At 60.1% G+C, this 27,176-nt stretch overlaps 1 protein-coding gene across 1 annotated transcript in view; it reads right to left on the bottom strand.

The window, feature by feature from the left end:
* LOC140402880 (integrator complex subunit 3-like) overlaps positions 1–27,176 on the bottom strand; it is an 87,048-nt gene that overhangs the window by 57,962 nt on the left and 1,910 nt on the right. The window contains exons 2-8 of the mRNA XM_072490506.1: positions 27,099–27,174; positions 26,389–26,518; positions 23,546–23,600; positions 20,677–20,783; positions 9,861–9,905; positions 5,036–5,155; positions 3,219–3,372 (exon numbers count right to left, since the gene is read on the bottom strand). Coding sequence (XP_072346607.1) covers positions 3,219–3,372; positions 5,036–5,155; positions 9,861–9,905; positions 20,677–20,783; positions 23,546–23,600; positions 26,389–26,518; positions 27,099–27,174 — 687 coding nt within the window. The remainder of the gene's footprint in view (positions 1–3,218; positions 3,373–5,035; positions 5,156–9,860; positions 9,906–20,676; positions 20,784–23,545; positions 23,601–26,388; positions 26,519–27,098; positions 27,175–27,176) is intronic.

The following is a 27,176-nucleotide window of genomic DNA, read 5'->3' as shown; positions in this document are numbered from 1 at the left end:
AGAATTTGGGGGGGGGGGTCCATCTCTATGCGACCGTCGCTAATGGATGCAACGGGGAATTCAGGAGAATTTTACCCGGGGAGACACCCTCCCACAGGGGTGTAGCAGAGATACCTTTAAGGGGGTTAAAAAGGGAAAATTCTGGTAAAATGCAGCAGGTCAGCACCGTAGCACAAGTGGCTTCACAGCTCCAGGGTCCCGGGTTCGATTCCCGGCTCGGGTCACTGTCTGTGCGGAGTCTGCACGTTCTCCCCCGTGTCTGCGTGGGTTTCCTCCGGGTGCTCCGGTTTCCTCCCACAGTCCAAAGATGTGCAGGTTAGGTGGATTGGCCGCGCCAAATTGCCCCATAGTCTCCAAAAAAGGTTAGGTGGGGGTCACTGGGAGAGGGCGGGCTTGAGCAGGGTGCTCTTTCCAAAGGGCCGGTGCAGACCTGATGGGCCGAACGACCGCCTCCTGCACAGTAAATTTGATGATTCTATAGGTGGGATCGAGGAGAGGCTGCACAGAGACGTGCAGGGCCCAAGGCAGAGTCGGTATCAATTGCAGTTTTAAAAAAGGTCAGTGCTCATTATTGAGGGACAGCCGGATGGACAGAGGAGGGGGGCAGGAATAGAAGGATAGCGTGACGGAGGCCCCCACGGGGCACAGGTGGAGCAGTAACATCAGCACACGGACCAGAGGGGGGGGGGGGGGGGGCGGACGGCCAGTGGTGGAAATTCACCCATTCTTTCCTGCTGGGAAGCGTCACCTTGTTCAGCATCGGCCGTCACGCAGGTAGGGCCAGAGAGGTTTCAGCCCCAGCTGGAGTTCGCACCCTCGCCAAGGGGAGGCGATGTAGAGTACAATACAATGAGGGGGGGGGGGGCAGGGAGCACCGGCTGGACTCGGGATTGTTAGGAGACGTGGGATCACCCACGATCTTGTTGAGTAACGAGGCAGACTCGAAGGGCCGAATGGCATCCAGCTCCAATGAGGGAGCGTGAGCAGTGACTCATCTGAAAGACACCATCGTCTTAAATGCAGCACTAACCCTCCGACAGTGCGGCACTCCCTCAGTGCTGACCCTCCCACAGTGCAGCGCTCCCTCAGTACAGACCCTCTGACAGTGCGGCACTCCCTCAGTGCTGACCCTCCCACAGTGCAGCGCTCCCTCAGTACAGACCCTCTGACAGTGCGGCGCTCCCTCAGTACTGACCCTCCCACAGTGCGGCACTCCCTCAGCACTGACCCTCACACAGTGCGGCACTCTCTCAGTACTGACCCTCCGACAGTGCGGCACTCCCTCAGTGCTGACCCTCCCACAGTGCGGCGCTCCCTCAGTACAGACCCTCTGACAGTGCGGCACTCCCTCAGTACTGACCCTCCCACAGTGCAGCACTCCCTCAGTGCTGACCCTCCGACAATGCGGCACTCCCTCAGCGCTGACCCTCCCAGAGTGCGGCACTCCCTCAGTACTGACCCTCTGACAGTGCGGCGCTCCCTCAGTACAGACCCTCTGACAGTGCGGCACTCCCTCAGTACTGACCCTCTGACAGTGCTGCGCTCCCTTAGTACTGACCCTCCCACAGTGCGGCACTCCCTCAGTACTGTCGCTCTGACAGTGCGGCCCTCCCTCAGTACTGACCCTCCGACAGTGCGGCTCTCCCTCAGTACTGACCCTCCCACAGTGCGGCGCTCGCTCAGTACTGCCCCCCCCGACAGTGCAGCACTCCCTTAGTACTGACCCGCTGGCAGTGCGGCGCTCCCTCAGTACTGACCCTCCGGCAGTGCGGCGCTCCCTCAGTACTGACCCTCCGACAGTGCGGCGCTCCCTCAGTACTGACCCTCCCACAGTGCGGCGCACCCTCAGTACTGACCCTCTGACAGTACGGCACTCCCTCCGTACTGACCCTCCCACAGTGCAGCACTCCCTCAGTGCTGACCCTCTGACAGTGCGGCGCTCCCTCAGTACAGACCCTCTGACAGTGCGGCACTCCCTCAGTACTGACCCTCTGACAGTGCTGCGCTCCCTCAGTACTGACCCTCCCACAGTGCGGCACTCCCTCAGTACTGTCGCTCTGACAGTGCGGCCCTCCCTCAGTAATGACCCTCTGACAGTGTGGCCCTCCCTCAGTACTGACCCTCCGACAGTGCGGCTCTCCCTCAGTGCTGACCCTCCCACAGTGCGGCGCTCGCTCAGTACTGCCCCCCCCCGACAGTGCAGCACTCCCTTAGTACTGACCCTCCGGCAGTGCGGCGCTCCCTCAGTACTGACCCTCCGGCAGTGCGGCGCTCCCTCAGTACTGACCCTCCGACAGTGCGGCGCTCCCTCAGTACTGACCCTCCCACAGTGCGGCGCACCCTCAGTACTGACCCTCTGACAGTACGGCACTCCCTCCGTACTGACCCTCCCACAGTGCAGCACTCCCTCAGTGCTGACCCTCCGACAATGCGGCACTCCCTCAGCGCTGACCCTCCCAGAGTGCGGCACTCCCTCAGTACTGCCGCTTTGACAGTACGGGACTCCCTCAGTACTGACCCTCTGACAGTGCGGCGCTCCCTCAGTACTGACCCTCTGACAGTGCGGCGCTCCCTCAGTACTGACCCTCCCAGAGTGCGGCACTCCCTCAGTACTGACGCTCTGACAGTGCGGCGCTCCCTCAGTACTGACCCTCTGACAGTACGGCACTCCCTCAGTACTGACCCTCTGACAGTGCGGCGCTCCCTCAGTACTGACCCTCTGACAGTGCGGCCCTCCCTCAGTACTGACCCTCCCGCAGTGCGGCGCTCCCTCAGTGCTGACCCTCCCACAGTGCGGCGCTCCCTCAGCACTGACCCTCCCACAGAGCGGCGCACCCTCGGTACTGATCCTCCGACAGTACGGCACTCCCTCAGTACTGCCGCTCTGACAGTACAGCACTCCCTCAGTACTGACCCTCTGACAGTGCGGCACTCCCTCAGTACTGACCCTCTGACAGTGCGGCACTCCCTCAGTACTGACCCTCTGACAGTGCGGCGCTCCCTCAGTACTGACCCTCCGACAGTGCGGCGCTCCCTCAGTACTGACCCTCTCACAGTGCGGCGCTCCCTCAGTACTGACCCTCTGACAGTGCAGCACTCCCTCAGTACTGACCCTGCAGATTGTGGCCTTGGACCCACAGACCCTTTCACTCAGGCGGGAGAGTGCCACCCACTGAAACACAGGACACACCCAGACCAGTAGGAATGGCTGCCCTTACCGACGTGTAGATAGTTGGGGTGAGGTAGCAGAGCAACCGGATATCGTCCTCCTGACACGCTTTCATATCCATCATTAGACAGGTATGGAGATCACCGAGCTGTGTTGCCTGTGCGAAGGACTCGTACAGTCTCATCTTCCCCAACGCTGCTTTACTGATAAAAACAAGCAGAGCATTAAGGGAAATGGAAGGCGGAGGGAGTTTTACTCTGTGTCTAACCCCGTGCTGTACCTGTCCTGGGAGTGTTTGATGGGGACAGTGTAGAGGGAGCGTTACTCTGTACCTAACCCCATGCTGTACCTGTCCTGGGAGTGTTTGATGGGGACAGTGCAGAGGGAGCTTTACTCTGTATCTAACCCCGTGCTGTACCTGTCCTGGGAGTGTTTGATGGGGACAGTGTAGAGGGAGCTTTACTCTGTATCAAACCCCGTGCTTTACCTGTCCTGGGAGTGTTTGATGGGGACAGTGTAGAGGGAGCTTTACTCTGTATCTAACCCCGTGCTGTACCTGTCCTGGGAGTGTTTGATGGGGACAGTGTAGAGGGAGCTTTACTCTGTATCTAACCCCGTGCTGTACCTGTCCTGGGAGTGTTTGATGGGGACAGTGTAGAGGGAGCTTTACTCTGTATCTAACCCCGTGCTGTACCTGTCCAGGTTGTGTTTGATGGGGACAGTGTAGAGGGAGATTTACTCTGTATCTAACCCCGTGCTGTACCTGTCCTGGGAGTGTTTGATGGGGACAGTGCAGAGGGAGCTTTACTCTGTATCTAACCCCGTGCTGTACCTGTCCTGGGAGTGTTTGATGGGGACAGTGTAGAGGGAGCTTTACTCTGTATCAAACCCCGTGCTGTACCTGTCCTGGGAGTGTTTGATGGGGACAGTGTAGAGGGAGCTTTACTCTGTATCTAACACCGTGCTGTACCTGTCCTGGGAGTGTTTGATGGGGACAGTGTAGAGGGAGCTTTACTCTGTATCTAACCCCGTGCTGTACCTGTCCTGGGAGTGTTTGATGGGGACAGTGTAGAGGGAGCTTTACTCTGTATCTAACCCCGTGCTGTACCTGTCCAGGTTGTGTTTGATGGGGACAGTGTAGAGGGAGCTTTACTCTGTATCTAACCCCGTGCTGTACCTGTCCTGGGTGTGTTTGATGGGGACAGTGTAGAGGGAGCTTTACTCTGTATCTAACCCCGTGCTGTACCTGTCCTGGGAGTGTTTGATGGGGACAGTGTAGAGGGAGCTTTACTCTGTATCTAACCCCGTGCTGTACCTGTCCTGGGAGTGTTGGATGGGGACAGTGTAGAGGGAGCTTTAATCTGTATCGAACCCTGTGCTGTACCTGTCCTGGGAGTGTTTGATGGGGACAGTGTGGAGGGAGCTTTACTCTGTATCTAACCCCGTGCTGTATCTATCCTGGGAGTGTTTGATGGGGACAGTGTAGAGGGAGCTTTACTCTGTATCTAACCCCGTGCTGTACCTGTCCTGGGAGTGTTTGATGGGGACAGTGTAGAGGGAGCTTTACTCTGTATCTAACCCCGTGCTGTACCTGTCCTGGGAATGTTTGATGGGGACAGTGTAGAGGGAGCTTTACTCTGTATCTAACCCCGTGCTGTACCTGGCCTGGGAGTGTTTGATGGGGACAGAGTATCAGATTAATGCTGCCTGTCCAGTCCAACACTATTCCTTCCCACTCAGAAGATTGACCCTGGAAATCAGTTTCCTGATGTTGTGACCGCACAGGCCCGCCAGACATTTACACCTGTATGGAAGTTACCCGGCAGAACGCCCGGAGAGACAGCGGCAGCTGCGGAGAGCTCATACCTGGCTCGCAGGTAGTAGAGGAGGTGGTAGCCAATCTTGGGCTGCTTCTGGTACAGTTCGGACAACAGCTCCAGGAGCAGCGAGAAGCTGTTGTTATCCTCCTGCATCTGACACAGGTTCCTGAACGAGAGAGACGGGACAGGAAGATTCTCAGCATCGCTCGCAGCAAACAGCAGCTCGGAAAGCCGCAGCCTCCGGCACCTCGAAAGGCGCTGCCAGCTCCGCGCCACACCCTAACCTCAAACCAGCCGTTCAGCCAGCGTTGTTGTGTCACGATCCTGGAAACCCCTCCCCCTCCCTACCGACGTGGCGGGGGTACCCGCGCAGCGCACACCGCAGCGGCTCAACTGTTACCCCCCTCTCACCCACGCGGGGAGGACGTGCGGACTCCGCACCGACAGTGACCGGAGCTCGTAACCGAACCCCGGCCCCCCCGGCGCTGTGAGGCAGCGGTGCTAACTGCCGTGCCAGCCCCAAGGAAGGGGGGAAACAGGAAAGTATAGCCTAACATTCGTCAGAGGGAAATTGCGGGAATCCATTATTTAGGAGCTCAGACCCAGGATACTGCCGAAGTCATGAGGGCAGCATGGTAGCATTGTGGGTAGCACAGTTGCTTCACAGCTCCAGGGGCTGGTTCAGCACACGGGGCTAAATCGCTGGCTTTGAAAGCAGACCAAGGCAGGCCAGCAGCACGGTCCGATTCCCGTACTGGCCTCCCCGAACAGGCGCCGGAATGTGGCGACTAGCGGCTTTTCACAGTAACTTCATTTGAAGCCTACTTGTGACAATGAGCGATTTTCATTTCATTTTCATTTTCATTTCATCTTCAGGGTCCGAGGTTCGATTCCCGGCTTGGGTCACTGTCTGTGCGGAGTCTGCACGTTCTCCCCGTGTCTGCGTGGGTTTCCTCCGGGTGCTCCGGTTTCCTCCCACAGTGCAAAAGATGTGCAGGTTAGGTGGATTGGCCACGATAAATTGCCCTTAGTGTTGGGTGGGGTTACTGGGTTATGGGGATAGGGTGGAGGTGTGGACCTTGGGTAGGGCGCTCTTTCCAAGAGCCGGTGCAGACTCGTTGGGCCGAATGGCCTCCTTCTGCACTGTAAACTCTATGATGATAATTTGCTCAGGCAGAGGCAACATGGGTTTGTGATAGATTAAAATCACGTTCAACTAGTTTATCAGAGAGCAAGTAACAAGCAAGGCGAGATAAAGGGGAACCTGAAGATGTGGTGTACTTGGAATTTGCAAAAGGGATTTGGGCTGGGTGCCACATCAAAGGTCAACGACACAAAATAACTGCACCGATGGTGGTGTGGGCAACATATTAGCATGGATAGAGGTTAGCCAATAGGAAGCAGAGAGCAGGGGTAAATGGGTCATTTTCAGGATGGCAAACTGTAACGCGTCGAATGCCATGGTATCAGTGCTGGGGCAGCAACCATTATCAATCTGCGTCAATGACTTGGATGTCCAACTGTACGGTGGCTGCATTGTTTAAGACAGCACAGAGGTAATAAGTGGTCAAGGGTATGCAAGAGCCTGCAAAAGGAAGGGGGGCAAAGGTTTGGAAGATGCAGTATAATGGAGGAAAACGTGAACTGGTCCACTTCTGGAAACGACCTGCCTGGGCTGCACGCAGGACAATACCTTTCGCAGTAACCTCGGTACACGTGACAATAAATCGAATTCTTTGGCAGAAAGAATAGGAATGCAGGAGACTATGTGAATGGAGAGAGATGGCAAAACCTGGAGGTGCAGAGGGATCTGGGGGGGGGGGGGGGGTCCTGGTGCGCGAATCACAAAACATTAGCACGCAGGGGAGGGCAAACGTTTCGGAAGGCAAACTGCGAGAAGGCTGGAATATAAGACACAGTGCAGGAGGCCATTCGGCCCATCGAGTCTGCACCGACCCACTTAAGCCCTCACTTCCACCCTATCCCCGTAACCCAATAACTCCTCCTAACCTTTTTTGGACACTAAGGAACAATTTAACACGGCCAATCCACCCAACCTGCACATCTTTGGACACTAAGGGACAATTTAGCACGGCCAATCCACCCAACCTGCACATCTTTGGACACTAAGGGACAATTTAGCACGGCCAATCCCCCTAACCTGCACATCTTTGGACACTAAGGGACAATTTAGCACGGCCAATCCACCCAACCTGCACATCTTTGGACACTAAGGGACAATTTAGCACGGCCAATCCCCCTAACCTGCACATCTTTGGACACTAAGGGGCAATTTAGCACGGCCAATCCACCTAACCTGCACATTTTTGGACACTAAGGGACAATTTAGCACGGCCAATCCCCCTAACCTGCACATCTTTGGACACTAAGGGGCAATTTAGCACGGCCAATCCACCTAACCTGCACATCTTTGGACACTAAGGGACAATTTAGCACGGCCAATCCCCCTAACCTGCACATCTTTGGACACTAAGGGACAATTTAGCACGGCCAATCCACCCAACCTGCACATCTTTGGACACTAGGGGACAATTTAACACGGCCAATCCACCTAACCTGTACATCGTTGGACTCTAAGGGGCAATTTAGCACGGCCAATCCCCCTAACCTGCACATCTTTGGACACTAAGGGGCAATTTAGCACGGCCCATCCACCTAACCTGTACATCTTTGGACAAGAAGGGACAATTTAGCACAGCCAATCCACCTAACCTGTACATCTTTGGACACTAATGGACAATTTAGCACGGCCAATCCACCTAACCTGTACATCTTTGGACAAGAAGGGGCAATTTAGCACGGCCAGTCCACCTAACCTGTACATCTTTGGACTGTGGGAGGAAACCGGAGCACCCGGAGGAAACCCACGCACACACGGGGAGGACGTGCAGACAGTGACCCAGCCGGGAATCGAACCCGGGACCCCGGCACTGTGACGCAACAGTGCTAACCACTGTGCTACCGTGCTGCCCAAAAGTAGGGAGGTTTTACTGCAGTTGTACCATGTGTTGGCGAGGCCACACCTGGAGCACCGCTGCCCCGAGCCACCTCGCTGCCCCGAGCCACCTCGCTGCCCCGAGCCACCTCGCTGCCCCGAGCCACCTCGCTGCCCCGAGCCACCTCGCTGCCCCGAGCCACCTCGCTGCCCCGAGCCACCTCGCTGCCCCGAGCCACCTCGCTGCCCCGAGCCACCTCGCTGCCCCGAGCCACCTCGCTGCCCCGAGCCACCTCGCTGCCCCGAGCCACCTCGCCGCCCCGAGCCACCTCGCTGCCCCGAGCCACCTCGCTGCCCCGAGCCACCTCGCTGCCCCGAGCCACCTCGCTGCCCCGAGCCACCTCGCTGCCCCGAGCCACCTCGCTGCCCCGAGCCACCCCGCTGCCCCGAGCCACCCACCCCGCTGCCCCGAGCCACCTCGCTGCCCCGAGCCACCCCGCTGCCCCGAGCCACCTCGCTGCCCCGAGCCACCCCGCTGCCCCGAGCCACCTCGCTGCCCCGAGCCACCTCGCTGCCCCGAGCCACCCCGCTGCCCCGAGCCACCTCGCTGCCCCGAGCCACCCCGCTGCCCCGAGCCACCCCGCTGCCCCGAGCCACCTCGCTGCCCCGAGCCACCCCGCTGCCCCGAGCCACCTCGCTGCCCCGAGCCACCTCGCTGCCCCGAGCCACCTCGCTGCCCCGAGCCACCTCGCTGCCCCGAGCCACCTCGCTGCCCCGAGCCACCTCGCTGCCCCGAGCCACCTCGCTGCCCCGAGCCACCTCGCTGCCCCGAGCCACCTCGCTGCCCCGAGCCACCTCGCTGCCCGGAGCCACCCCGCTGCCCCGAGCCACCTCGCTGCCCCGAGCCACCTCGCTGCCCCGAGCCACCTCGCTGCCCCGAGCCACCTCGCTGCCCCGAGCCACCTCGCTGCCCCGAGCCACCTCGCTGCCCCGAGCCACCTCGCTGCCCCGAGCCACCTCGCTGCCCCGAGCCACCTCGCTGCCCCGAGCCACCTCGCTGCCCCGAGCCACCTCGCTGCCCCGAGCCACCTCGCTGCCCCGAGCCACCTCGCTGCCCCGAGCCACCTCGCTGCCCCGAGCCACCTCGCTGCCCCGAGCCACATCGCTGCCCGGAGCTACCTTGCTACCTAGCTAGGGATCTCTTGTTTAAGAGAGATGAAAGGGGCGGCACGGTGGTTAGCACTGCTGCCTCACGGCGCCGAGGTCCCAGGTTCGATCCCGGCTCTGGGTCGCTGTCCGTGTGGAGTTTGCACATTCTCCCCGTGTCTGCGTGGGTTTTGCCCCCACAACCCAAAGATGTGCAGGGTGGGTGGGATTGGCCGCGCTAAATTGCCCCTTAATTGGGAAAATGTAATTGGGTACGCTAAATCTATAAAACAAAAAGAGGGGGAGACGAAGGCCAATTCCTACTGAGGGTCGTTAGACTGTAGAATTCTCTTTCCCGAAGACGTGCGGAGGCTGTGGGTCACCGAATGTCTTTAAAGTGGAGTTGGGAAGATCGATTGACAAGGGCAATGGGGGCGGGGCAGGAATATAGAGCTGAGGGCGCAGTCAGAACAGTCACGTTCTCAGCAAATGGCGGAGCAGGCGCGACGGGGCTGAATGGCCCCCCTCCTGTTCACAGTGTGTTTCTCGAGCGCGATACTGCAAACAGGCTCCAGTTCATTTTGGTTCCGAGGGGCAACACCTGGCGGCTCCGCGTGTCCGGGCGAAAGTCTCGGCGGACGTACAAAAGGACATGTCCAGGGCGGTACATGGAGCCGCCCGGGCTGGGGGTTCTGCAGCGCTACGTTACACTGGCGCCTGCGAGCTATGTCCACGCGAGCTGCAGATAGCACTCGCCGCGTAAACCTACCTGAAGGTAACATAAAGCGGTTTCCCCACCGACTCCTCCAGAGATCTGGAAAACATTCAGTGAACAGTTCAGAAAGACGCCCTCCACCTGAATATGGGAAATGATCAAAAGGTTCTCGACCGAAATGTGCATCAGCCACAATTTGACACTAAGCAACGTCAGGAGGTACTACGGACAGAGGATCAGATGCCCGCTAAAACATGCCAGTTTTAAGGAGCGTCTTAAAGGAACGGAGAGAGCGATGGAGGTGTTAAGGGACGGAATTCCAAAGTTTAGGGTTCCAGGCAGCCGAGGGCACAGCCGTCAATCGTGAAGCGATGGAAATGTTTCAGGACTGAGGGAGTGCCGCACAGTCAGAGGGTCAGTACTGAGGGAGTGCCGCACTGTCAGAGGGTCAGTACTGAGGGAGTGCTGCACTGTCAGAGGGTCAGGACTGAGGGAGTGCTGCACTGTCAGAGGGTCAGTACTGAGGGAGTGCCGCACTGTCAGAGGGTCAGTACTGAGGGAGTGCCGCACAGTCAGAGGGTCAGGACTGAGGGAGTGCTGCACTGTCAGAGGGTCAGTACTGAGGGAGTGCCGCACTGTCAGAGGGTCAGGACTGAGGGAGTGCTGCATTGTCAGAGGGTCAGTACTGAGGGAGTGCCGCACAGTCAGAGGGTCAGTACTGAGGGAGTGCCGCACTGTGGGAGGGTCAGTGCTGAGGGAGCGCTGCACTGTCAGAGGGTCAGTACTGAGGGAGTGCCGCACTGTCAGAGGGTCAGTACTGAGGGAGCGCCGCACTGTGGGAGGGTCAGTACTGAGGGAGTGCCGCACTGTGGGAGGGTCAGTATTGAGGGGGTGCCGCACTGTGGGAGGGTCAGTACTGAGGGAGCGCCGCACTGTCAGAGGGTCAGTACTGAGGGAGTGCCGCACTGTCAGAGGGTCAGTACTGAGGGAGCGCCACACTGTCAGAGGGTCAGTACTGAGGGAGTGCCGCACTGTCAGAGGGTCAGTACTGAGGGAGCGCCGCACTGTGGGGGGTCAGTACTGAGGGAGCGCCGCACTGTCAGAGGGTCAGTACTGAGGGAGCGCCGCACTGTCAGAGGGTCAGTACTGAGGGAGCGCCGCACTGTGGGGGGGTCAGTACTGAGGGAGCGCCGCACTGTCAGAGGGTTAGTACTGAGGAAGTGCCGCACTGTCAGAGGGTCAGTACTGAGGAAGTGCCGCACTATCAGAGGGTCAGTACTGTGGGAGTGCCGCACTGTCAGAGGGTCAGTACTGAGGGAGCGCCGCACTGTCAGAGGGTCAGTACTGAGGGAGTGCCGCACTGTCAGAGGGTCAGTACTGAGGGAGCGCCACACTGTCAGAGGGTCAGTACTGAGGGAGCGCCGCACTGTCAGAGGGTCAGTACTGAGGGAGCGCCGCACTGTGGGGGGGTCAGTACTGAGGGAGCGCCGCACTGTCAGAGGGTCAGTACTGAGGGAGCGCCGCACTGTCAGAGGGTCAGTACTGAGGGAGTGCCGCACTGTCAGAGAGTCAGTACTGAGGGAGCGCCGCACTGTCAGAGGGTCAGTACTGAGGGAGCGCCGCACTGTGGGGGGGTCAGTACTGAGGGAGCGCCGCACTGTGGGGGGGTCAGTACTGAGGGAGCACCGCACTGTGGGGGGGCCAGTACTGAGGGAGTGCCGCACTGTCAGAGGGTCAGTGCTGAGGGAGTGCCGCACTGTCAGAGGGTCAGTACTGAGGGACCGCCGCACTGTCAGAGGGTCAGTACTGAGGGAGCGCCGCACTGTGGGGGGGGTCAGTACTGAGGGAGCGCCACACTGTCAGAGGGTCAGTACTGAGGGAGCACCGCACTGTGGGGGGGCCAGTACTGAGGGAGTGCCGCACTGTCAGAGGGTCAGTACTGAGGGAGTGCCGCACTGTCAGAGGGTCAGTACTGAGGGAGTGCCGCACAGTCAGAGGGTCAGTACTGAGGGAGTGTCGCACTGTCAGAGGTTCAGTACTGAGGGAGTGCCGCACTGTCAGAGGGTCAGTACTGAGGAGCACCGCACTGTGGGTCGGTCCGTACTGAGTGAGTGCCGCACTGTCGGAGCGTCAGTACTGAGGGAGTAGTGCACTGTCAGAGGGTCAGTACTGAGGGAGCGCCGCATTGTGGGAGGGTCAGTACTGAGGGAGCGCTGCACTGCGCACTGTCAGAGGGTCAGTACTGAGGGAGCGCCGCACTGTGGGGGGGTCAGTACTGAGGGAGCGCCGCACTGTCAGAGGGTCAGAACTGAGGGAGCGCCGCACTGTCAGAGAGTCAGTACTGAGGGAGTGCCGCACTGTCGGAGTGTCAGTACTGAGGGAGTGCCGCAGTGTCAGAGGGTAAGTGCTGAGGGAGTGCCGCACAGTCAGGGGGTCAGTGCATAGCGAGCGCCGCACTGTCGGGAGGGTGAGTACTGAGGGAGTGCCGCACTGTCAGAGGGTCAGTACTGAGGAGCACCGCACTGTCAGAGAGTCAGTACTGAGGGAGCACCGCACTGTGGGAGGTTCAGTACTGAGGGAGTACCGCACTGTCAGAGCGTCAGTATTGAGGGAGTGCCGCATGTCAGAGGGTCAGTACTGAGGGAGCGCCGCGCTGTCGGAGGGTCAGTACTGAGGGAGCGCCGCACTGTGGGAGGGTCAGTACTGAGGGAGCGCCGCACTGTCAGAGGGTCAGTACTGAGGGAGCGCCGCACTGTCGGAGTGTCAGTACTGAGGGAGTGCCGCACTGTGGGGTAGTCAGTACTGAGGGAGCGCCGCACTGTCAGAGTGTCAGTACTGAGGGAGCGCCGCACTGTCAGAGGGTCAGAATCGAGGGAGCGCCGCACTGTCAGAGGGTCAGTACTGAGGAGCGCCGCACGGTCAGAGGGTCAGTACTGAGGGAGCGCCGCACTCTCAGAGGGTCAGTACTGAGGGAGCGCCGCACTGTGGGGGGGTCAGTACTGAGGGAGCGCCACACTGTCAGAGGGTCAGTACTGAGGGAGCACCGCACTGTGGGGGGGGCCAGTACTGAGGGAGTGCCGCACTGTCAGAGGGTCAGTGCTGAGGGAGTGCCGCACTGTCAGAGGGACAGTACTGAGGGAGCGCCGCACTGTCAGAGGGTCAGTACTGAGGGAGCGCCGGACTGACAGAGGGTCAGTACTGAGAGAGCGCCGCACTGTGGGGGGGGTCAGTGCTGAGGGAGCGCCGCACTGTCAGAGGGTCAGTACTGAGGGAGCGCCGCACTGTGGGAGGTTCAGTACTGAGGGAGTGCCGCACTGTGGGGGGGTCAGTACTGAGGGAGCGCCGCACTGTGGGAGGGTCAGTACTGAGGGAGCGCCGCACTGTCAGAGGGTCACTACTGAGGGAGTGCCGCACTGTCAGAGCGTCAGTACTGAGGGAGTGCCGCAGTGTCAGAGGGTCAGTGCTGAGGGAGTGCTGCACTGTGGGAGGGTCAGTACTGAGGGAGCGCCGCACTGTGGGAGGGTCAGTACTGAGGGAGTGTCGCACTGTCAGAGGGTCAGTACTGAGGGAGTGCCGCACTGTCGGAGTGTCAGTACTGAGGGAGCGCCGCACTGTCAGAGGGTCAGAACTGAGGGAGCGCCGCACTGTCAGAGGGTCAGTACTGAGGGAGTGCCGCACTGTCGGAGTGTCAGTACTGAGGGAGCGCCGCACTGTCAGAGGGTCAGAACCGAGGGAGCGCCCCACTGTCAGAGGGTCAGTACTGAGGGAGCGCCGCACGGTCAGAGGGTCAGTACTGAGGGAGCGCCGCATGGTCAGAGGGTCAGTACTGAGGGAGCGCCGCACTGTCAGAGGGTCAGTACTGAGGGAGCGCCGCACTGTCAGATGGTCAGTACTGAGGTAGCGCCGCACTGTGGGGGGGTCAGTACTGAGGGAGCGCCGCACTGTCAGAGGGTCAGTACTGAGGGAGCGCCGAACTGTCAGAGGGTCAGTACTGAGGAGGCGCCGCACTGTCGGAGGGTCAGTACTGAGGGAGCGCCGCACTGTGGGGGGGTCAGTACTGAGGGAGCGCCGCACTGTCAGACGGACAGTACTGAGGTAGCGCCGCACTGTCGGAGGGTCTGTACTGAGGGAGTGCCGGACTGTCAGAGGGTCAGTACTGAGGGAGCGCCGCACTGTCAGAGGGTCAGTACTGAGGAAGTGCCGCACTGTCAGAGGGTCAGTACTGAGGGAGTGCCGCACTGTCAGTGGGTCAGTACTGAGGGAGCGCGGCACTGTCAGAGGGTCAGTACTGAGGGAGCGCCGCACTGTCAGAGGGTCAGTACTGAGGGAGCGCCGCACTGTCAGAGGGTCAGTACTGAGGGAGTGCCGCACTGTCAGAGGGACAGTACTGAGGGAGCGCCGCACTGACAGAGGGTCAGTACTGAGGGAGCGCCGCACTGTGGGGGGGGTCAGTGCTGAGGGAGCGCCGCACTGTCAGAGGGTCAGTACTGAGGGAGCGCCGCACTGTGGGAGGTTTAGTACTGAGGGAGTGCCGCACTGTGGGGGGGTCAGTACTGAGGGAGCGCCGCACTGTGGGAGGGTCAGTACTGAGGGAGTGCCGCACTGTCAGGGGGTCAGTGCATAGGGAGCGCCGCACTGTCGGGAGAGTGAGTACTGAGGGAGCGCCACACTGTCAGAGGGTCAGTACTGAGGGAGCGCCGCACTGTGGGAGGGTCAGTACTGAGGGAGCGCCGCACAGTGGCAGGGTCAGTACTGAGGGAGCGCCGCACTGTCAGAGGGTCAGTACTGAGGGGGTGCTGCACTGTCAGAGGGTCAGTACTGAGGGAGCGCCGCACTGTCGGAGTGTCAGTACTGAGGGAGCGCCGCACTGTCAGAGGGTCAGTACTGAGGGAGCGTCGCACGGTCAGAGGGTCAGTACTGAGGGAGCGCCGCACGGTCAGAGGGTCAGTACTGAGGGAGCGCCGCACGGTCAGAGGGTAAGTACTGAGGGAGCGCCGCACTGTCAGAGGGTCAGTACTGAGGGAGCGCCGCACTCTCAGAGGGTCAGTACTGAGGGAGCGCCGCGCTGTCGGAGGGTCAGTACTGAGGGAGCGCCGCACTGTGGGAGGGTCAGTACTGAGGGAGCGCCGCACTGTCAGAGGGTCAGTACTGAGGGAGCGCCGCACTGTCGGAGTGTCAGTACTGAGGGAGTGCCGCACTGTGGGGGGGTCAGTACTGAGGGAGTGTCGCACTGTCAGAGGGTCAGTACTGAGGGAGCGCCGCACTGTCAGAGTGTCAGTACTGAGGTAGCGCCGCACTGTGGGGGGGTCAGTACTGAGGGAGCGCCGCACTGTCAGAGTGTCAGTACTGAGGGAGCGCCGCACTGTGGGGGGGTCAGTACTGAGGGAGCGCCGCACTGTGGGGGGGGTCAGTACTGAGGGAGTGCCGCACTGTGGGGGGGTCAGTACTGAGGGAGTGTCGCACTGTCAGAGGGTCAGTACTGAGGGAGCGCCGCACTGTCAGAGTGTCAGTACTGAGGTAGCGCCGCACTGTGGGGGGGTCAGTACTGAGGGAGCGCCGCACTGTCAGAGTGTCAGTACTGAGGTAGCGCCGCACTGTGGGGGGGTCAGTACTGAGGGAGCGCCGCACTGTCAGAGGGTCAGTACTGAGGGAGCGCCGAACTGTCAGAGGGTCAGTACTGAGGAGGCGCCGCACTGTCAGAGGGTCAGTACTGAGGAGGCGCCGCACTGTCAGAGGGACAGTACTGAGGTAGCGCCGCACTGTCGGAGGGTCAGTACTGAGGGAGCGCCGCACTGTGGGGGGGCCAGTACTGAGGGAGCGCCGCACTGTCAGAGGGACAGTACTGAGGTAGCGCCGCACTGTCGGAGGGTCTGTACTGAGGGAGTGCCGCACTGTCAGAGGGTCAGTACTGAGGGAGCGCCGCACTGTGGGAGGGTCAGTACTGAGGGAGTGCCGCACTGTCAGGGGGTCAGTGCATAGGGAGCGCCGCACTGTCAGAGGGTCAGTACTGAGGGGGTGCTGCACTGTCAGAGGGTCAGTACTGAGGGAGCGCCGCACTGTTGGAGGGTCAGTACTGAGGGAGTGTCGCACTGTCAGAGGGTCAGTACTGAGGGAGTGCCGCACTGTCGGAGTGTCAGTACTGAGGGAGCGCCGCACTGTCAGAGGGTCAGAACTGAGGGAGCGCCGCACTGTCAGAGGGTCAGTACTGAGGGAGTGCCGCACTGTCGGAGTGTCAGTACTGAGGGAGCGCCGCACTGTCAGAGGGTCAGAACCGAGGGAGCGCCGCACTGTCAGAGGGTCAGTACTGAGGGAGCGCCGCATGGTCAGAGGGTCAGTACTGAGGGAGCGCCGCACGGTCAGAGGGTCAGTACTGAGGGAGCGCCGCACTGTCAGAGGGTCAGTACTGAGGGAGCGCCGCACTGTCAGAGGGTCAGTACTGAGGGAGCGCCGAACTGTCAGAGGATCAGTACTGAGGTGGCGCCGCACTGTCAGAGGGTCAGTACTGAGGAGGCGCCGCACTGTCAGAGGGACAGTACTGAGGTAGCGCCGCACTGTCGGAGGGTCAGTACTGAGGGAGCGCCGCACTGTGGGGGGGTCAGTACTGAGGGAGCGCCGCACTGTCAGAGGGACAGTACTGAGGTAGCGCCGCACTGTCGGAGGGTCTGTACTGAGGGAGTGCCGCACTGTCAGAGGGTCAGTACTGAGGGAGCGCCGCACTGTCAGAGGGTCAGTACTGAGGAAGTGCCGCACTGTCAGAGGGTCAGTACTGAGGGAGTGCCGCACTGTCAGTGGGTCAGTACTGAGGGAGCGCGGCACTGTCAGAGGGTCAGTACTGAGGGAGCGCCGCACTGTCAGAGGGTCAGTACTGAGGGAGCGCCGCACTGTCAGAGGGTCAGTACTGAGGGAGCGCCGCACTGTGGGGGGGCCAGTACTGAGGGAGTGCCGCACTGTCAGAGGGTCAGTGCTGAGGGAGTGCCGCACTGTCAGAGGGACAGTACTGAGGGAGCGCCGCACTGTCAGAGGGTCAGTACTGAGGGAGCGCCGGACTGACAGAGGGTCAGTACTGAGGGAGCGCCGCACTGTGGGGGGGGTCAGTGCTGAGGGAGCGCCGCACTGTGGGAGGTTTAGTACTGAGGGAGTGCCGCACTGTGGGGGGGTCAGTACTGAGGGAGCGCCGCACTGTGGGAGGGTCAGTACTGAGGGAGTGCCGCACTGTGGGAGGGTCAGTACTGAGGGAGCGCCGCACTGTCAGAGGGTCACTACTGAGGGAGTGCCGCACTGTCAGAGGGTCAGTACTGAGGGAGTGCCGCAGTGTCAGAGGGTCAGTGCTGAGGGAGTGCTGCACTGTGGGAGGGTCAGTACTGAGGGAGCGCCGCACTGTGGGAGGGTCAGTACTGAGGGAGTGCCGCACTGTCAGGGGGTCAGTGCATAGGGAGCGCCGCACTGTCGGGAGAGTGAGTACTGAGGGAGCGCCACACTGTCAGAGGGTCAGTACTGAGGGAGCGCCGCACTGTGGGAGGGTCAGTACTGAGGGAGCGCCGCACAGTGGGAGGGTCAGTACTGAGGGAGCGCCGCACTGTCAGAGGGTCAGTACTGAGGGGGTGCTGCACTGTCAGAGGGTCAGTACTGAGGGAGCGCCGCACTGTTGGAGGGTCAGTACTGAGGGAGTGTCGCACTGTCAGAGGGTCAGTACTGAGGGAGTGCCGCACTGTCGGAGTGTCAGTACTGAGGGAGCGCCGCACTGTCAGAGGGTCAGAACCGAGGGAGCGCCGCACTGTCAGAGGGTCAGTACTGAGGGAGCGCCGCACGGTCAGAGGGTCAGTACTGAGGGAGCGCCGCACGGTCAGAGGGTCAGTACTGAGGGAGCGCCGCACTGTCAGAGGGTCAGTACTGAGGGAGCGCCGCACTGTCAGAGGGTCAGTACTGAGGTAGCGCCGCACTGTGGGGGGGTCAGTACTGAGGGAGCGCCGCACTGTCAGAGGGTCAGTACTGAGGGAGCGCCGAACTGTCAGAGGGTCAGTACTGAGGAGGCGCCGCACTGTCAGAGGGACAGTACTGAGGTAGCGCCGCACTGTCGGAGGGTCAGTACTGAGGGAGCGCCGCACTGTCAGAGGGTCAGTACTGAGGGAGTGCCGCACTGTCAGAGGGTCAGTACTGAGGGAGTGCCGCACTGTCAGTGGGTCAGTACTGAGGGAGCGCGGCACTGTCAGAGGGTCAGTACTGAGGGAGCGCCGCACTGTCAGAGGGTCAGTACTGAGGGAGCGCCGCACTGTCAGAGGGTCAGTACTGAGGGAGCGCCGCACTGTGGGGGGGTCAGTACTGAGGGAGTGCCGCACTGTCAGAGGGTCAGTACTGAGGGAGCGCCGCACTGTCAGAGGGTCAGTACTGAGGAAGTGCCGCACTGTCAGAGGGACAGTACTGAGGGAGTGCCGCACTGTCAGTGGGTCAGTACTGAGGGAGTGCCGCACTGTCAGAGGGTCAGTACTGAGGGAGCGCCGCACTGTCAGAGGGTCAGTACTGAGGAAGTGCCGCACTGTCAGAGGGTCAGTACTGAGGGAGTGCCGCACTGTCAGTGGGTCAGTACTGAGGGAGCGCGGCACTGTCAGAGGGTCAGTACTGAGGGAGCGCCGCACTGTCAGAGGGTCAGTACTGAGGGAGCGCCGCACTGTCAGAGGGTCAGTACTGAGGGAGCGCCGCACTGTGGGGGGGTCAGTACAGAGGGAGCCCCACACTGTCAGAGGGTCAGTACTGAGGGTGCACCGCACTGTGGGGGGGCCAGTACTGAGGGTGCGCCGCACTGTGGGAGGGTCAGTGCTGAGGGAGCGCCGCACTGTGGGAGGGTCAGTGCTGAGGGAGCGCCGCACTGTCAGAGGGTCGGTACTGAGGGAGTGCCGCACTGTCAGAGGGTCAGTACTGAGGGAGATCCGCACTGTGGGAGGGTCAGTACTGAGGGAGTGCCGCACTGTCAGAGGGTCAGTACTGAGGGACTGCCGCACTGTCAGAGGGTTAGTACTGAGGAGCACCGCACTGTCAGAGGGTCAGTACTGAGGGAGCGCCGCACTGTGGGAGCTTCAGTACTGAGGGAGTGCCGCACTGTCAGAGCGTCAGTACTGAGGGAGTGCCGCACTGTCAGAGGGTCAGTACTGAGGCAGCGCCGCAATGTGGGAGGGTCAGTACTGAGGGAGCGCCGCACTGTGGGAGGGTCAGTACTGAGGAAGCGCCGCACTGTCGGAGGGTCAGTACTGAGGGAGTGCCGCACTGTGGGAGGGTCAGTACCGAGGGAGCGCCGCACTGTCAGAGGGTCAGTACTGAGGGAGTGCAGCACTGTCAGAGGGTCAGTGGTGAGGGAGCGCCGCACTGTCAGGGGTTCAGTGCATAGGGAGCGCCGCACTGTCGGGAGGGTCAGTACTGAGGGAGCGCCACACTGTCAGAGGGTCAGTACTGAGGGAGCGCCGCACTGTGGGAGGGTTAGTACTGAGGGAGCGCCGCACTGTCAGAGGGTCAGTACTGAGGAAGTGCTGCACTGTCAGAGGGTTAGTACTGAGGGAGCGCCGCACTGTGGGAGGGTCAGTACTGAGGGAGTGTCGCACTGTCAGAGGGTCAGTACTGAGGGAGTGCCGCAATGTCAGAGGGTCAGTACTGAGGAGCACCGCAATGTCAGAGGGTCAGTACTGAGGAGCACCGCACTGTCAGAGGGTCAGTACTGAGGGAGCGCCGCAGTGTGGGAGGTTCAGTACTGAGGGAGTGCCGCACTGTCAGAGCGCATGTACTGAGGGAGTGCCGCACTGTGGGAGAGTCAGTACTGAGGGAGTGCCGCACTGTGGGAGGGTCAGTACTGAGGGAGCGCCGCACTGTGGGAGGGTCAGTACTGAGGGAGCGCCGCACTGTGGGTCGGTCCGTACTGAGTGAGTGCCGCACTGTTGGAGCGTCAGTACTGAGGGAGCACCGCACTGTGGGGGGGGGGGGGTCAGTCCTGAGGGAGCGCCACACTGTCAGAGGGTCAGTACTGAGGGAGCACCGCACTGTGGGGGGGGCCAGCACTGAGGGAGTGCCGCACTGTGGGAGGGTCAGTGCTGATGGAGCGCCGCACTGTCAGAGGGTCAGTACTGAGGGAGTGCCGCACTGTCAGAGGGTCAGTACTGAGGGAGTGCCGCACTGTCAGAGGGTCAGTACTGAGGGAGCGCCGCACTGTCAGAGGGTCAGTACTGAGGGAGTGCCGCACTGTCAGAGGGCCAGTACTGAGGGAGCGCCGCAGTGTGGGAGGGTCAGTACTAAGGGAGTGTCGCACTGTCAGAGGGTCAGTACTGAGGGAGTGCCGCACTGTGGGAGGGTCAGTACTGAGGGAGTGCCGCACTGTGGGAGGGTCAGTACTGAGGGAGTGCCGCACTGTGGGAGGGTCAGTACTGAGGGAGTGCCGCACTGTGGGAGGGTCAGTACTGAGGGAGCGCCGCACTGTCAGAGGGTCAGTACTGAGGGAGCGCCGCACTGTCAGAGGGTCAGTACTGAGGGAGCACTGCACTGTCGGAGGGTCAGTACTGAGGGAGCACCGCACTGTCGGAGACCAGCTATGTGCCACATTTGGTGGTCCTGAGACTGAGTTACAGCCTCACGGCAGGTTGCAAATTGAAACATTGGCACAGTCTGTGAAGAGGAAGAGGGGCCCGCCCCGGCAGCGAGGGTCCCGGCAGCGAGGGTCCCGGGCCCCGGCAGGTGTTGGTTGTGAAGTTAATCCAATTTATTATCCCAACGGCGTCCCCTCCTCATTCCCAGCCTCTCTTCCAAGTGCTCTGTCACCTGGCAACCTCCAGCCAATCGAGAGCGGCGGAAATTACAGCACGCAAGGGAAAAGCACGCTGGCTCAAGTCATCACTTACTCCTCGTGACCTCCTCCGGCAGCACCTCACCCCTGAAGTGACCCTTGAACAGTTCGACAAGACAGGAGGCCAGCGTCACCATGAGTTCTGTATCAAAATCGTCCTTCTCGAAGAGGGAGGGAGGTGGGTGTTGGTGGGTGGTTTAGGAGTGGGGAGGTACGAGGGAGAGGGGGGGGGGGGGGGGGGGGGTAGAGGGAAGAAAGAAGAAAATAAATTTGGCTCCATCGCCAATTGCTTCTGACACCAATTAATTGCGCGAGTGGTCACCGTGCAGTGGTTTTGTACACGGCTCCGGGTCCCCGAAATTCAACCCGTCTTCCGTCACATTCTCCCCTTCACCCATCCACCTTTCTGCTCGCTGACCTGCAGCGGCTGCCAATCAACAAGCTTCAAATTCTCCCCCCCTCTTTCCAAATTCCGCCTAACTCAGTGTCCCGCTTCGACCCACCAACATCTCTGCGCTCCTCCCAACCGCGCGCCCAGTTTCAATCACTGCACCGTCATCGGCCGTACCTCCGCCTCTCTCTCAGCTCCTTTCAGACCAGGGGGACGGCGGGCGGGGGGGGGGGGGGACAGGGGACCACGGGGACGTGCTCTGCAATCTCCTCCCTGACAAACGAGCGCTACAAGAACCCGACGTTCCCCACACTGTAACATGTCTGAAGCCCTGCACTGCCTGTGAAGTGCTGCAGTGCCGTCCAAGGTCCTGAGATGTAGGCCATAAAACGGAAGCGCTGTCTTTCTATCCATGTGTTCAAACAGCCGCTCCTCGCCTCTCAAATTGATTGGAAAAATATATAAACGCAGCGAGCAATCAAGGAGAAATGGGAAGCGGAGTTGGGAGGGGAGATCAATTGGGGAGTATGGAGTGAGGCACTGCGAAGGGTAAACGGGATCTCCTCCTGTACGAGGATGAGCCTGATACAGTTTAAGGTGGTGCACAGGGTGCATATGACTCGGGCCGAGAATGAGTGGGTTCTTTCAGGGGGTAGCGGATGAGTGTGAGAGGTGGGGCGGGGGCCAGCGGATCGCGCGCACATGTTTTGGGGTTGTGGAAAATTGGGAAGATTCCGGGCGGGTGTGTTCGCGGTCTTAGCCAGGGTAGAGGTGGAGGACCCGGACCCTTTGGTGGCGATATTCGGGGTCTCAGAGAAGCCGGGGCCCATGGAGAGGAGGAAGGCCGATGTCGTGGCCTTCGCCTCTCTGATCGCACGGCGGCGAATTTTGCTGGAGTGGCGGTCGGCATCGCCACCGGGGGGTAGCAGCATGGTTGGGTCCCGGGTTCGATTCCCTGCTTGGTCACTGTCTGTGCGGAGTCTGCACGTTCTCCCCGTGTCTGCGTGGGTTTCCTCCGGGTGCTCCGGTTTCCTCCCACAAGTCCCGAAAGACGTGCTTGTTGGGTGAATTGGACATTCTGAATTCTCCCTCCGTGTACCCGAACAGGCGCCGGAATGTGGCGACTCGGGGATTTTCACAGCAACTTCATTGGGGTGTTTAATGCACAGCGGGCTGAACCGCTGGCTTGTAATGCAGGACCAGGCCAGCAGCGCGGGTTCAATTCCCGTACCGGCCTCCCCGAAACAGGCGCCGGGATGTGGCGACTGGGGGCTTTTCACAGTAACTTCATTGGGGTGTTAATGCAAGCCTACTTGTGACAACAAAAAAGATTATTATTAACCTATGAGCCAAAAATTGTGGCCTAACGTTTACAGGAAATAGACGTTTAGCGCCGTCTCCATCCATGCTCAATAATGCGGTGGGCAAGGGGAAGGTTATAAATGGACTTGCATTCCCTCGATCTCTTTCGGAAGGCTGGTGCAGACTCGATGGGCTGAATGGCCCCCTTCTGCACTGTAGGGATTTCAATGCCCCACAGCCTCCACTGGGAAGTGAATTCCACAGACTAACGACACTGAGGGTGAAGAATGCCACCCTCACCCCTTATTCCTCGAGTTAGCGACTCCCCCACGTCTCCCCCCCCCTTTCACAAGGGCAACATCCACCCTGTCGATAAGATCACATCTCGTCCTTCGTGACTCAAGTGGGTTACAGGCCCGACCTGATCAACCTTTCCTCATCAGCCGAGCCCCCTCAATCCCAGGTACCCGTCGAGCCGACCTTCTCTGATCTGCTTCAGACGCAACTTTCAACAGCCCCCGTCGCTATTTTAATGTCAGACTCCCCCTTTGCAATAACCGGCCACGTTCCAGCTGCCTTCCTGGCCACTTGTGCCGGCAGACTGGACTTTTTGCGATTCATGTACCGGGCGGCCAGATCCCTCCAGTGCCTCCGCGATCTCTCCCTCTCTCCGTTCGAGCGGCATGCTGTTTTTATATTCCTCCTGCCAAAGTAAATCGGTTCACGCTTTCCCACCTATGCGCCCCCGCCTGCCAAAGTCTGGGCCCACTCGCTTAATCTGCGCGATTCCCGCCCACGCGTCGGCTCTCTCGCCCACTTGAGAACTCGCGCCCCCCCCCCCCCCCCCCGGCCTATCTTTTCCGCCATCAGAGGGATGGCCAACCCGCCGCATAGGGGCAGGGAAATGAAGCGCGACGCAGGCCGCACCTCAGCCAGATTCGGTCCGCCCGCCAGCGAGAGGGGGGCCAAACGGGAGGCTCATTTAGGCAGCCAACCCCCACGCGCAGGGCCCAAGCCAACAAACCCCCCCCCCCCCCCCCCCCCCCCCCCCCCCCCCCCCACCATCGAAAGAAAAAAGTCACTGGCGTATAGGACGACCCTTTGGGTTGATCTAAAACAATTCAACATTTGCGTAGGTGCGCGCAGTTGACTGGAAGCTTTCCTAGCGAGCTCTTCGATTCTAACGCTGACGGAAGGCGGCGCTGCGTCGATGCATCGGTCACTCACCTCCAATATCATATCCACAATTTCCTGCATGAGTTCGCACTGAATCTCCGTGTCGCTGGGAGGGAGGAGGGGAGGAGGAGGAGGAGGAGGGGGGGGGAAAAAGCACAAATGTAACCACAAACATTGCAGCGGGAGGTTGCACCACAGAAGACGACATGAGACGCGGAGGCCGGCGTTACATAGGAATCCGCGGAACCGACCCCAGACTGGGAATCGAGACCCCCCCCCCCCGGCTCGGAGCTCAGTCGCACTCGGAATTTCCGCCGCAGCCTGGGGGGCCCGGGGAGCCAGCGACACCAGGGGCTACCTCTCCGACAAAAAAGGTCGGATCAGAACCAGCGGGGCCCCTTGGCCGAGCTCCGCTGTTCCCGCGCGCCCCTTCGGGTCTCTGCTGGCAGCTCGGGAGCGGGGGAACGGGGCGGGAAACCCCGGCCTCCTGCACCCGATCCAAAAAGCGGGCAGGGGCCGGGACCCGACATTGGCAGCCGGGATACTGACCCCGTTGCCTTCGCTCTCCGGGGGGGGGGGGGGGGGCAGAAAGCACACCCCAAACTGCCAAGTCACAACTCCGCCGCCGAGGTCAATGTGGAATATCCGGCACAGGAATATTCCACAGGAATATTTAGGGCAGCACGGTAGCACAAGTGGATAGCACTGTGGCTTCACAGCTCCGTGGTTCCAGGTTCGATTCCCCGCTGGGTGACTGTCCTGTGCGGAGTCTGCACGTTCTCCCCGTGTCTGCGTGGGTTTCCTCCGGGTGCTCCGGTTTCCTCCCAGAGTCCAAAGACGTGCGGGTTAGGTGGATCGGTCGTGATAAATTTGCCCTTAGTGTCCAAAAAGGTTAGAAGGGGTTATTGGGTTACGGGGATAGGGTGGAAGTGAGGGCTTAAGTGGGTCGGTGCAGACTCGATGGGTCGAATGGCCTCCTTCTGCACTGTATGTTCTATGGAAGATCCCAGAAATGGGTCCGGGAGCAGATTTCCCTCCTTCTCCAAACCTCCCCCCCGCCCCCCCCCCCCACTCCCAATCCCACCGACTGACAAATCGCTGAGGCCCCCCCACATGAATTATTACTGAATGAGTGCCGCTCCATCCGAAGCCCCCCGCCCCATCGGCCCCAGTCCATTCTGTTCCGCCCCGGCAATGCGACCTGCTAGCGCAGGGCTGGGGGTGGGATTTCACCGGCATCACATTAACCGCACAGCACAAGAGAGACGAGACTCCCGGTCGAATGGCAATAAAAAGGTGCTCACGTGTGATAGCTGTCGTGGTCTTCCGTTCTGTGCGGGAGGGGGAGAGAGAGGGATGGAGGGGGGGGGAAAAAAGAAAATTAGGCGTCGCCATCCAAGCCAAGACGCACCAGGTAGATGCCAGCCTCACCCGGACGTCAACAAATCTGCAAACACCCTGCCCGCTCCCCCCACATCTCGACGCAGATGTAGTCGCAACTTTCGGAACGCGAGCTGGAGAAAACGCACAGGGCAGTGGGGAATGGGAACAACGTAGGAAACAGCCCTTTTCTTAAAAATCTGAAATATATTATCCAACTCTTTCTCGCCGTGTTTGCGTGGGTTTCGCCCCACTGGTTTAGCACACTGGGCTAAATCGCTGGCTTTGCAAGCAGACCAAGGCAGGCCAGCACGGTTCAATTCCCGTACCGGCCTCCCCGAACAGGCGCCGGAATGTGGCGACTAGGGGCTTTCCACAGTAACTTCATTTGAAGCCTACTTGTGACAAGAAGCGATTTTCATTTCATTCATTTTCGCAACCCAAAAATGTGCAGGGTAATCGGATTGGCCGCGCTAAATTGCCCCTTAATTGGGGGGAAAAAAAAGAATTGGGTACTCTAAATTTATTTTAAATCTATCGATCTCCTTCTTGAAACCATTTAATGACAGATTCCACCGCACTAGGGGGGCAGCGAGTTCCACAAATTCACCACCCTCTACGAGAAGTAGTTCCTCCTCATCTCAGTTCTAAATTTAATGTTCTTTTTTGAGGCGCAGCAATCACGTGGGGAACACGTTAAAGCAACGTTCAGCTGCGCTAAACTTCAGACGCTCGGTGAAACGGGTCCAAGGCACGGTTATTTTATTTTTTTTGTTTGTTTTTATAAATTTAGAGCACCCAATCCATTTTTTCCAATTAAGGCGTGGCCCAATCCAGCTACCCTGCACATTTTTGGGTTGTTGGGGGAGTGGGGGGGGGGGGAAAGAACCCACACAGACACGGGGGAGAATGTGCAACTTCCACACGGACGGACGGTGACCCGGGATCGAACCCGGGGCCACGGGGCTAACCACTGTGCCACCCTGGGTCCAAGGTACGGTTGACGGGCTGAAGGAATGGGGTGGTCGCGAGTGCACGTGTCTTAAGGATCTGTTTAACCTCCGCTCAGAGGCAAACCGATCGGCGAGCAAAAGTGGACCATTTAATCGTGGTGACGGAATCAAGAGACTGCGAGCATAGCGGCAACTCTCGCTCCGCGCCGCCGGCTACCGGGCGGGCCTTCCTCCAATCAGCTGGGGTGACAAGACACTGGCCGGAGGCTCTGAGACAGAGCCCAGCCAAACGCCGCCCTCTCGGGTGTGGCCACTGGATCGGCCAGCCGTCGGAAGCAGAAATGGGACGCACGGCAGGTGGGCTACGGAGGACCAGGCGCGGCGGCGAAAGGAGCATCGCAACCGCAACGCAAATGGCGACCCGGGCGGGGACGGACCCGACAATTCAGCCTCCCGATCCATCTCGGACACTGCAGGATTACCCCAGTCACATTGTAAAATCGGGCAAAACAAATGGAACGCCAGCTCTTTTTAAAAGATATATACATTATATGTGCTTACCTTCCTTTCTGGATAAGTAACACTTTCTCTTTCAGCGCGTCGTCTAACTGGTCCAGGTAGGGCGTGATGTCGACTGGCTCCTCAACTATGGCTTCTTTTATTGGATGAAATCGAAATTCGCGTTTTTTCCCTACAAAAAAAAAAGGGGGGGGGGGGAAAGAGGTGTCTTAAAAGGAGCCAGCCCAAAACCGAAAAGTATTGGAGGAAGGGAGCGATTAGCTTCACCCCCCCACCCCCACCCAATTTACGTGGCTGATCCCTGCCACCCCGGATGTGGGTCCGCCCTGTCGGTAACGCAGGACACACCCGGGGTGGTGGCGAGGGAGGAGCCTCGCTTGCGAAGCCCGATTGGGCGGGCACGACCCCATCGCCAGGCCGCTGCCGCTCTCGCGGTTGGCGAGGGATCGGCTGGGCCCCTCTGGCGGTTCAGCTCGATGCCAGGCTCAGCATCATTCGGCTTTCCCAGGGTGGGCGTTGCTGCCTGGGCGGGATCCGGGATCGCGCGCAGACCGGACCGGGTAAAACCCGGAAGGGAAATTAATGAACCGATCGATTCCCCCCCACCCCTCCCACACTCTCCCCGCCGAGGTTTGGGGGAGGGGCTAGGAGATAGACGATAGCCGTAACCCGACACGCGGCCTTGACAGTTCCCCGGGCTCAGCCCCGCTTCAAGCCAAGGGTGAGCAACCGGGAGCTCCGGCCTTGCCCACCTTTATTGTTCAGCTCTTCCTCATCATCGCTAAAGGCAGCGTCCGTGTTGTCGTAGCAATTCTCCTCCTGCTCTTTCT

The sequence above is a fragment of the Scyliorhinus torazame genome, chromosome 26 (genome assembly GCF_047496885.1).
Source record: "Scyliorhinus torazame isolate Kashiwa2021f chromosome 26, sScyTor2.1, whole genome shotgun sequence".
NCBI lineage: Eukaryota > Metazoa > Chordata > Chondrichthyes > Carcharhiniformes > Scyliorhinidae > Scyliorhinus > Scyliorhinus torazame.
Note: the sequence above shows the minus strand (reverse complement) of the source record. Positions and strands in the feature narration are given on the sequence as shown.